The 12,287-nt window shown below is 42.7% G+C and overlaps 1 protein-coding gene across 1 annotated transcript in view; it reads left to right on the plus strand.

Moving 5' to 3' along the window:
- The window catches only part of rad50 (RAD50 homolog, double strand break repair protein), a 218,229-nt gene that overhangs the window by 84,236 nt on the left and 121,706 nt on the right, over positions 1 to 12,287 (plus strand). The window contains exons 10-12 of the mRNA XM_063053126.1: positions 1,230 to 1,436; positions 6,388 to 6,570; positions 11,130 to 11,287. Of these exons, the coding sequence (XP_062909196.1) occupies positions 1,230 to 1,436; positions 6,388 to 6,570; positions 11,130 to 11,287 (548 nt within the window). The remainder of the gene's footprint in view (positions 1 to 1,229; positions 1,437 to 6,387; positions 6,571 to 11,129; positions 11,288 to 12,287) is intronic.

The raw sequence follows: 12,287 nt of genomic DNA on the forward strand, positions 1-12,287 counted from the left end.
CATTTAAGAAACTCTTAGATAGGCACATGAGCTGTCAGCACAGTCAACATTGAAATCGATGAATAGCCGAGGAAGAAGATAGGCACATGGATGATAGAAAACTGGAGGGCGACGTAGGAGGAAAGGGCTATTGAAGTTAGAGTAGGTTAAAAGATCACCTTAACATTGAGGGTTCAAGGGTGTATGTTCCATAGGTGCTAGGTAATTCCCGTTCTCTGTTGTAGTCACTGCTGGCAATACACTTGTAATTTTGTCTTGTTAAGTGTTGCCAGCATTACTTTGCCCTCCATTAATATGAATATAACAATTGAGCTACCCGTTCTCACAATGCTGTCGCAGAGGAACTTACTGAGCGTAACTTCACCAATGCCATTGTCTCAGGAGTATTGCTTCAGCTGCAAAATAACTTGAGACATTGAGGTTGCGTAACTGTGATGACAGCGTAGGCTGTTATTGAGCCAGATGATAAAACGAGGTTAGCTTTAGAATGAAGTGAAGCACATATAAATAGAATACTGTTTGCGGTGGAGCTATTCACACAAAATGCTAGAGGAGCTCAGCTGGTCAGTCAGAAATAAAGAGTCAACATTTTGGGCCGAATGTGATGCTGCCTGACCCGAGTTCCTCTGGCATTTTGTGTGTGTTGCTCTGAATTTCCAGTGCTCATGCTGTGGAGCCATGAGTAGGTTTCCTTTTGAAGCTGATGAACAGTGTTCCGACGACCAAGCTAAAGAGTGATCAGAGCTAGCGCGATGCGGTTGCAGCTTGGGGTGTCAGAGTTCGTCTCTGGTGTCCTCTGTAGGGAGGCTCTGCACGTTCTGTCCGATGAGTGCGTGGGTTTTCCCCCCGGGTGCTTCGGTTTCTTCCCATAGTCCCAAAATGTACTTGGGTAGGTTAATTGGCCGTTGTAAGTTGACCCAGTGCTGTTACAGTTTGGGGCATCGGATTTCGGAATTTGACTCCGGCGTCCTCTGTAAGGAGTCTCTGTGTGTCCTCTCTGCAGAATGCATGGGTTTTGCCCCAGGTGATCGGTTCCTACCCTATTGGGAAGGTTAATTGATCGTTGTAAATTGATTGGATTAGGATTAAATTGGGGGGTTTTTAGGGGTTGCAGTGGTGTCACGGCTTGAAGGGCCAAAGGAGCCCATTCTGCGCGGTATCTCTTTAAAAAAAATAAAAATGATGTTACTAGCAGTTATCATACAGAGACTGATAATTCCTCTCAACAGAATGAATACACTGATAAAGAAACAGCAAAACAAAAGCAGATTGATGAGATCAGAGATAAGAAGACAGGACTGGAGCGGACCATCGAGCTGAAGCTGGACATTCAAAGGAGGAGGCAAACTGAGCTGCTGAGTATTAAACAGGACCTGCAGCAGCTGGAGGGCTCGTCTGACAAACTGCAGGAACTCGACCAGGATCTGAATAAAGCGGTAAGGCAGCAGTGGGATTACCCTAAAGCATTACCCTTTGATCATTATCTCGCAAAAGTGCACTTAGTCTCAGTCAGGACGTTATGTAAGTGCGCTATCAATCTTTTGTTTTCAGTGCGTGTGAGGTAAAAGGAATTAAATGCTGTGTTGATATCATGCACTGAAGCCTAAGAAGAGGTACCTGTTTTGGGAGAGAGACAATTGAAAAGAATATCCAAATGATTCTGAATATAGAATCAGAGTGGGGTTTATTATCTCTGACGGTACGTTCAGCACTTTGCAAAGTCTTAGGTACATACTTAGTATATAGCTAGGGTGCCTAAGACTTTCTCTTCACCATTTATACCTCGGACTTCAACTACTGCACAGAGTCTTGTCATCTTCAGAAGTTTTCTGATGACTCTGCCATAGTTGGATGCATCAGCAAGGGAGATGAGGCTGAGTACAGGGCTACGGTAGGAAACTTTGTCACATGGTGTGAGCAGAATTATCTGCAGCTTAATGTGAAAAAGACTAAGGAGCTGGTGGTAGACCTGAGGAGAGCTAAGGTACCGGTGACCCCTGTTTCCATCCAGGGGGTCAGTGTGGACATGGTGGAGGATTACAAATACCTGGGGATACGATTTGACAATAAACTGGACTGGTCAAAGAACACTGAGACTTGTCTACAAGAAGGGTCAGAGCCGTCCTGAGGAGACTGAGGTCCTTTAACATCTGTTGGACGATGCTGAGGATGTTCTACGAGTCTGTGGTGGCCAGTGCTATCATGTTTGCTGTTGTGTGCTGGGGCAGTAGGCTGAAGGTAGCAGACACTAACAGAATCAACAAACTCATTTGTAAGGCCAGTGATGTTGTGGGGATGGAACTGGACTCTCTGACAGTGGTGTCTGAAAAAAGGATGCTGTCTAAGTTGCATGCCATCTTGGACAATGTCTCCCATCCACTACATAATGTACTGGTTGGGCACAGGAGTACATTCAGCCAGAGACTCATTCCACCGAGATGCAACACAGAGTGTCATAGGAAGTCATTCCTGCCTGTGGCCATCAAACTTTACAACTCCTCCCTTGGAGGGTCAGACACCCTGAGCCAATAGGCTGGTCCTGGACTTATTTCCTGGCATAATTTTACATATTACTATTTAACTATTTATGGTGTTATTACTACTTATTATTTATGGTGCAACTGTAACGAAAACCGATTTCCCCCAGGATCAATAAAGTATGGCTATGACTATGACTAAGACTTTTGCACTGTACTGTATTTGTCAATGTGGAGCAGACAGTGAGTTTGTAACTCTGGTGGGTGTCAAGGATGCTGTGAATGGTGATGATGCAGCGCACGGGAGGAGTGCAACACAGGTGGCAGAGGAGTGCCAGGAACAGTGGGGTGGAGGGTGTGAGTGCAGACACCAGACAGTGTCATTTGATTCCCATCCATCAGTTTATTGATCATTACAGAATGTCACTCTGGCGATTCCCACATTCTCCCTTCTGCCTTCACCTTTTCCCAACCATGATTCCCCTCTCCCATAAGACCGTTGGAGCAGAAGTAGGCCATTCGGCCCATCAGGTCTGCTCTGCCATTCAATCATGGGCTGATCCAATTCTTCCAGTCATCCCTACTCCCCTGCCTTCACCCCATACCTTTGATGCCCTGGCTAATCAAGAACCTATCTATCTCTGCCTTAAATGCACCCAATGACTTGGCCTCCACAGCCACTCGTGGCAACAAATTCCACAGTCAGAGGGTGGTAAATCTGAAGTAATTTCTCTGTGTCTCTGTTCTAAATGTACATCCTTCAATTCTGAAGTCGTGACCACCTGTCCTGGACTCCCCTACCACAGGAAATAATTTTGCCGTACCTAATCTGATCAGGCTTTTTAACATTCGGAATGTTTCTATGAGATCCCCCTCATTCTCCTGAACTCCAGAGAGTACATCCCAAGAGCTGCCAGACGTTCCTCATACAGTAACACTTTCATTCCTGGAACCATTCTCGTGAATCTTCTCTGAACCCTCTCCAGTGTCGGTATATTCTTTCTAAAATAAGGAGTCCAAAACTGCACGCAATCCTCTAAGTGCCTTAAAGAGCCTCAACATCATAACCCTGCTGTTATATTCTGTGCCTCTAGAAATGAATGCAAACATTGCATTCACCTTCTTCACCACTAACTCAACCTGGAGGTTAACCTTCAGGATATCCTGTACAAGGACTCCCAAGTCCCTTTGCATCTCTGCATTTTGAATTCTCTCCCCATCTAAATAAGAGTCTGCCCATTTATTTCTTCCACCAAAGTGTATGACCATACTCTTTCCAACATTGTATTTCATTTGCCACTTCTTTGCCCATTCCCCTAAACCATCTTAAGTCTTTCTGCAGGCTCTCCATTTCCTCCTGCTCCTCCACCTATCTTTGTATCATCGGCAAATTTAACCACAAATCTGTTAATCCCATAGTCCAAATTATTGACATACATTGTAAAATGCAGAGTTCCCAACACCGACCCCTGTGGAACTCCACTGGTAACCGACAGCCAACCAGAATGGGATCCCTTTATTCCCACTCTGTTTTCTGCTGATCAGCCAATGCTCCACCCATGCTAGTAACTTCCCTGTAATTCCATGGGCTCTTATCTCACTAGGCAGCCTCATGTGCAGCACCTTGTCAAAGACCTTCTGAAAATCCAAGTACACCACATCTACTACATCTCCTTTGTCTACCCTGCTCCCTGCCCCCTTCCCACTCTCAGTCCACAGTAGAGATCCATACCATAACTCACATGTCATGAAATTTGTTTTTTTTTGTGGCAGCAGTGCAATACAGAACAAAATTGTTGTAAGTTACTATAAGAAATGTATCAAAATAAATATGTACAAAAAAAAGCAAGAAGTGAAGTAGTGTCTATGGATTCATGGTCCATTTAGAAATCTGATGGCAGAGGAGAAGAAGCTGGTCCTAAAACTTGAGCTAGACTGCTCTTGGAGTAGGCTTGAAGGTTGGCGCAAGTCAGTAACCTGGAGGATCCATACTGTGCTTTACTGTTTTGTGTTTCATATATCTTAAGGTTGTTATAGCCGGGAGTGGTAGTGGGAATAAGCTCCCAATAGCGTGTGCCTCAAATAGCGTCTGACAACTCAGTCGTCCTGTGTGGCTCAGCTGCAGAGTGGGGTGGAACCGTTTCTACTGACGGCAGAAGGGGCAAAGGCAAGTTACAGGCACCTTTAGAACCAGGCATTTCGGGCAGATGGGGCTCGTCGGCTGTGGTTGGCAGCTCATCTTTGAGAAGGAGAACTCTGATCTCAAACCTCCGCTGGCTTGCAGCTATACCCACTCATGGGGAAGGCTTTGGCAGAAAACCCCAAGGAAACGTACCGAGCTGGAGTCTGTAAGGCAGTCCTAGGTAGAGTTCAACGCTGACCGGCAACTCCTACGATGCCACTGGTGCCAGACTGTATCGGCCTCTGCCATTCCTATGGATTTATCAGCTGCGTGGAGTGGGGGAGCCTGCTTCATGGGTAACAGCTTGCTCTGCATATCATATGGCCCTGGCTTGCAAATCACATAAGACAGCTAGGATGCAGTATTCATAATCGAACCCCACCAATGGAGGGCTGTAATTTGATTCCAACTCTACCATTTTCCAGATTCAGATTAGTTTATAGTCATATACAATAGGGTACAATGAAATTTCTTGTTTTCATATAGAATAAACAATATAGTTGGTACTAATAAATATAGTAATATATATAACAAGAAGTGCAAAACATCAGAATGTTGCAAAGATTGAGTGTGAACTGTGGGAATGCAGAAACAAATGCTGAACTACAACAGAATAGCAGAGAGAGATAGAATTAAGAGAACGAGAACGTGGTACCACCGTGGGCAAGGGGTTGTGCTTAAGCTGATTCATTCTGAAGATTGATAGCAGTGGGGAAGAAACTAATTTTAAGTCTGAACCTCCTAAACTTACCAGCTCCTGCATCTTTTCCCTGAAAGTAGACGATGAATGGCCAGAGTGCTAGGCATTGTTAGCCTTCTTGAAGCAATGCACCTCAGGTTGTTCTGTTCTTAACAACGTGGTTGTGTCCAAATGTTTAGCATTTTGCTGTATTTATTTCATCAGCAACTTTTATGTGTGTTGCTTGAATTTCCAGCATCTGCAGAATTCCTGTTGTTTACTGTATTTATTTGTCCAGTTTATGATCGCATATGGAGACTGGCTTGAATGCTGTTATCAGTATCCCCAATGCAGTTTGTAGCGATCTATCTACTTCAATTATATTAGGGTAGAAGATGCCCTCTACTGTAGGCCAAGCAACAGTAAATAGAGTATCTTAGGGGAGTGATTTCCTCAGATTCAGCTTTATTTTGCATTTGCCTAAGTGATGGACATGCTGTCCACAAATCAGTCTACCTGATGGTTCAGGAAAAGTGGGAAGGACTGGAGGTGGAATGGTGAAACCCAGTCAATGGACATTGGTCAGTTAGTGTATATCTCAACCTTAGCAGAAAAAAACTACAAAAAAAAAACCTCAGCTGATTAAGCAGTGTGCACGTAATAGGAGAAGTAATGTTTCAAATCCAGAACAGGACCAACTTATTATCTGGATTCATCATCTCTTTTATCGTTCAATCTCTCCTGGTTCCCAGACTGACACAGAGCTTCCTTTTGGTTCTTTCCTCCCTTCACTCTTTCTTTGCATACTAAAACATGGTATATTTCCAATTTGCCCTTCCAAGTATTTCTAGTATTTCCCATTTTTATTTCGTATTGCAAGTATTTACAGCATTCTTCATTTGGAATTTGACATCTTGATTGCTCCTGTTTCACCTGATTGTTAGAATGCTCCTAATTCAGTTACTGAAAAGCGATGTGTAAGTGTTGAAGCTACTGGTTCTCTTTTGGTTTCTGGTGCTTTTTCTCCTCAATTAACTCTCTCTCCTTAGGAGCGTGACCTCGAACGTTCTGTAAAAAGCAGTAACGTGGAAGCTTTGAATATGGAAGTGGCAAACTTGCGGAGAGAGAAAGAAGATCTAGACAGGTCCTTGCGGAAACTGGATCAGGAAATGGAGACGATAAACATGCATACCGCCACTCGAACTCAGATGGAAATGCTGCAAAAAGATAAGGTAAATAATTATGTGTATATTATCTGCTTATCACTGTCACCGTTGTATCTAGTGGTTAATTACTTAGAGGCTTACAAAACAGAAGCGATCTTTCAGTGCACAAAGTTCACAACAGGCCTATCCTACTTTATGTGGACTTAGTGGGCTAATCTCGCACTGAGAAGTCGGCTGTCCACATAAACTCATGCTCTCGTTTTTTTTTGTGTCAGGAGTCTATCTTATTGGTTGTTTGTCAGTCTTTGTCTGTTTATGTATAGTTTTTTGTAAATTTTATTGTATTTCTTCCTGTAAGTGCCTGCTAAACTGGGTATCTCCGGGTAGTATTTACATATCTTGATAATAAATTTGATGACCTTGGTTCATTTTATTGTCAAAGTATGCATATCCAATACAACTCTGTTATTTGTCTGCTAGACGTTAATTTCCCCCCCCCAACCGTAATGGAAAAGAAACAAAGCAAAATTTGCAGACCCCAAAATCCCCCTCCTGCTGCACAAAAAAGTCACAATAACAGTCACCGACCCTGTACACATAACAATCCCTGATCCTCTCACTCACAGAAAAGAACAGTGACTGTAACACTAAACACCCAAACCCCCCCAAACACACAAAAATTACCAGATTACCCTCCCACCAACCGTCCACAAGAAAAAGAGCACCAAGAGACTGAAGGAAATGAACACAAAGTACAGTCCAATAGTCACATAAATCTCAGGATATGCGAAATGTCTCTTCATCTGTATATGAGAAGAGCAACCACACGAACTCAGACCTTCTGTAAACAGTGACCGCGGACCTGGGTACATCAGAGGAGAGTGGGAGGAGATGATGGCGGCGCAACGCAGCTCACTGCGGCCACTCCGGTGGTGGTATCTGTTATCTGTCAAGTAGGGTGCCATGCACAATCCTGATTTGATGGAGACAGACGTGAGAGCACGGAGGAACATCTGGTGAAACTTCTGAAATGCCTGCTTCGTTGCCGCTGCTACTGTGTGATCCAGAATCTCCGGACGGGAAGGGCCCAAGTCCTCAGCTTTGCTTGTTGCACGGTGGCCGGGGTGGGGTCGAAGCGCTTGGCAGAGGATGGTGCTCGGTGCTCGGTGTCAGAGGCTCGAAGTTTTCGGTCGGACTCAGAGTCCGCTGTGGTCCAACTTGTATTTCCACTGAGCGAGCAGCAGAGGGCAGCACTGATGGGAGGGGACAGCCCCTAACCCAGTACAAAATTCAGTGGCACACAGCCGCCTCTGGCACCTCCTTCACTAACCCAGCTATTACCCCTAGCTCTAGTCTCATCTAACCTCAGTGGAAAAAGCCTGCTTGCATTTACCCTATCTATACCCTTCATAACTTTCTATTATCATCATCAGGTGCCATGCCCAGTGTGAGCTTTGACTCATGGCCAACACGCTCCTGTTTTAGGTCATTGGTATTCATTTCCAGTTCGCTGGCTGCTGTCTCCATCATCATTTGTCTTTGTCTTCCTCTTGCTTTCTTCCCTTCAATCTTTCCCATAATTACTGTGCATTCTAACTCCTCTTTCCTAATCACATGCCCAATGAAGTTATGTTGCCTTTTCATGATCTTATACATTATACATTATACATTATTTCTCTTTTTGTGTTTGCTCTGTTGATGACATCCTCATTAGAGATTCATTTCATCCATGATATTCTTTGCATCCTCCTCAAAAACCACATCCCTGCTGCTTCAATTCATTTCCCCTTGTTACTAGATATTGTCCAACATTCTGAACCATATAACATAACTGGATAAACGTAACATTTCAGTACTCTGAGGCGGGTTGTCATGCCTAGTTTAGTATTGGTCAGTATACTCTTCATTCTCATAAAGGTGTCTTTTGCCATCCCTATTCTTCTTTTGATGTCCATGTCGCACCTGCCATCTGATGTCACCCAGCTTCCTAAGTAGCAAAAGTTCTGTACTTGTTTTATGTCTTCCCCATTTATTCTCAGCCTGCAGATAGGATTCTCCTTTTTTTTGGATATCACCATATATTCTGTCTTTTTACAATTGATAGACCCATTTTTGCACTTTCTTCAACAATTATATCAATTAAGTTTTGTAGTTCTTCCTCCGTACTTGCAATTAACACAGTGTCATCTGCATATCTGAAATATATGCAGAAACTTTCTATATCTCTTTCAAATCTCCCCTCATTCTTCTAGGTTCTAGGGAGTAAATCCTAACCTATCTAACCTTTCCCCATAACTCAGATACTCAAGTCCCGGCAACATCCCTGTAAATTTTCTCCACACTCTTTCAATCTTATTTACGTCTTACCTGTAGGTAGGTGACCAGAACTGCACGCAATACTCCAAATTAACCCTCACCAAAGTCTGATACAACTTGTATTAACATGTTATGTTACTCCCCCGCCCCACATATCATAACAGTAAAGTAATTACTTCCTATTTTAATTATTGAGCTCACCCTTCTAATGGTCAATTACTAATTGGTTGCTGATAGATTTGCCGCAGGAACCTTAGATTAACTGAATATAGCCGGGGGTGAACTGGTAATTAACACGCTATTTGAAATCATTACAGACCAAGCCATCTGTTTAAGGGCCCACTTCCTAAATTTCTCACAGATTTTCGGATTGTTATTGGAATGAAAGGATGTAGGATTTATGCAGGTTGTGAGGTAAAAGATGGAGCCATGATCTTACATCATGCACAAATCATTGACCAAATACTGCTTTCATTTCCTGTCTTTACTGGGATACCAGGTCTGGAGGGATTGGGTCATAATAAATCTGGATAAGTTATTTATTGAGATACAGCACGGAAAGGGCCCTTCTGGCTCATTAAGCCGCACCACCCAGCAATCCGATTTAACCTGATCCTAACCACAAGATAATTTACAATGACCAATCAACCTACCAACCGGTACGTCTTTGGACTGTGGGAGGAAACCGGAGCACCGGGAGGAAACCGGAGCACCCAGAGGAAACCCACGCAGTCACGGGGAGAATGTACAAACTCCTTACAGGCAGTGTCAGGAATTGAACCTGGGTTGCCTGTACTTTAAAGCATTGTGCTAACCACTACGCTACTGTGGGGCTTTTTGTCTCTAGAGTGAGGGGTGACCTTGTGAAGGTTTACAAAGTCATGAGGGACATAGATAAGTTGAATGGTCACTGTCTTCTTCCCAGGGGAGTCTAAAACTAAAGAGCATAGGTTTAAGTTAAGATTTGAAAGAGACCAGTCCCAGTAGAAAACAGGAAATATAAGATCATGGCTTATCCTGCAGGGGAAATGGCAGAGGTGGGTACTTAAACTTAAATTGCATTTGGACAAGTACATGGATAGAAGAGTTTAGAGCAGGGGTTCCCAACCTTTTTTATGCCATGGACCAAGACCATTAATTGAGGAACCCCTGGTTTAGACGGATATGGACCAAGTGCAATGAAATTGGAGATATCTTGGTTAGCATTGGTGAATTGGGCCAAAGGGCTTGTTTTATGTGCTGTGCTGTATAATCTTACCTCGTGAGGAACGTTCTAAAACTCTCAGTAACTGAGAGAACATATTTTGTTTCATCTTTTTGAAGTGGGTGACCACTTTTCTTTTAAATAGTGACCCCTACTTTGAGACTGTGGCAACAGAAAACATCCTTTCCATGTCTACATTTTCAGCATTTTCTGGATCTTGTATATTCCCTCTCACTTTCTCAGATACATGCTCAACTTGTCCAAGCCTGTGCTTTAAAATACCTACATTTTGTTTGTCTAATATGTGTAAGGAAACCAATATTATACACAATACTTCAGATGAGATCTTATATATAAATATATATATATATATAATTTATAAAATTTATATAAACCTGATATAAACAACTGAAGCATAACTCTGTTAATACTTGGTTGTAAGTTAAGCCTATTTTCTTAGCAAGTTACCCAAAATGTTTATCACGTTTAGAACTGATGTTATTTAGCAAAATGGTTGTTATGTTCGGTCAAAGTGGCTGCTTTAGTTTCGCCAGATGATGCTACTTGGATTACTACAATTTCAGCTTTTGACCAAAGTTGTTTTGTAACATTCTCTAGTGGTTAATAAACGTGAAATTTCTTCATTTAGCCTCGAATTGAGAGCTGTGGAGGCTTGCATAATAAATTTACCTTGCTATCAGAGTTTTTAAGCCTATATATTTGAGATCTAATTAATAGAGAGCAACTCATGTTCACAGTATTATTTATTTACTTAATATTTGCATGATTTGTTGTCTTTTGCACATTAGTTGTCTGACAGTCTTTGTTACTTATAGTTTTCATAAATTCTACCGTATTTCTTTATTTTCCTGAAAATGCCTGCAAGAAAATGAATCTCAAATTAGCATATGGTGATGTGCATACTTTGATCATAAATTTATTTGGAACTTTGAAATTTGTAAGTCTTTGACCTGGCATCCTTTGGTTGAATTATTGCCCTTTTTATAAAGAGGGTATCTATTTCATTTGGTTTTACTGCAGCTGGACTCTGTATTGATCAAGGGAGAGGTCCAATTCCTGAGGGTTTTTTTTAATTCTTTGCTAGGCTGACAAGGAGGAACAGATCAGGAAGATAAAATCCCGACACAATGAAGAATTGACAGAGCTGTTGGGGTTTTTCCCTAACAAGAAGCAACTGGATGACTGGCTTCATGCAAAAGCTGGGGAGATTAATCTATGCCGGGATAAACTGTTTAAGCTGAAGTAAGTACTAGATTTGCTGGTCCAGAAGAACTTTGCTGGGATAAGATCTAGCATTGTTAGAATATTGTCGTGACACAGAACATATAGTCATTTTTACATTGAGTTCTTTCAGCACTTTAGTTAGATGCCGTTTAAATGGCATGTAAGTAAGCCACTCATTTTAGGGACTGGATTAACCAAAAGGATCTGTCGTTAGTGTGGGGAATCCTGCGAAGACACCTTACCAAGAGCAAGCTGTTTGTGCCTCTATTTCACATTCCTTAATTTTTGCATTAATGAAAAATTATACAACACATATTGTAAGTAGTTGCGGTCACAGCACTGATCCCTCTGGTTACAAGTTAATAATCTTCCAAGTAATCCCATTATCCCTGCTTCCTGCTTATTTACCAACCCCACTTCTTTACCACCCGCGTCTGTTCCCTTTTGACTAAACTTTTATGAGGTGCCCAAAAGTTGCACACAGCCCTGCAAAGTCCTTCGATTGAGGGAAGTACAGTTCCCATACCAGGCAGTGATGCAACCGGTCAGGATACTCTCATTTCTGCCCCTGTAGAAAATCCTTAGGATTTGGGAGCCCATACCAAACTTCCTCAACCGTCTGAGGTGAAAGAGGCGCTGTTGTGCCTTCTTCACCACACAGCTGGTGTGTACAGACTACGTGAGGTCCTCGGTGATGTGTGTGCCCAGGAACTTAAAGCTGTTCACCCTCTCAACCCCAGATCCATTGATGTCAATAGGGGTTAGTCTGTCTGCATTCCTCCTGTAGTCCACAACCAGCTCCTTTGTTTTTGTGACATTGAGGGAGAGGTTGTTTTCTTGATACCACAATGTCAGGATGATGACTTCTTCTCTGTAGGCTGCTTCATTGGTATTTGAGATAAGGCCAGTCAATGTAGTATCGTCAGCAAATTTAATTAGCAGATTGGAGCTGTGGTGGCGACACAGTCATGAGTATACAGAGAGTAAAGAAGAGGGCTTAGGACACAGCCCCGAGGGG

This window comes from Mobula hypostoma, chromosome 7, assembly GCF_963921235.1.
Source record: "Mobula hypostoma chromosome 7, sMobHyp1.1, whole genome shotgun sequence".
Taxonomy (NCBI): domain Eukaryota; kingdom Metazoa; phylum Chordata; class Chondrichthyes; order Myliobatiformes; family Myliobatidae; genus Mobula; species Mobula hypostoma.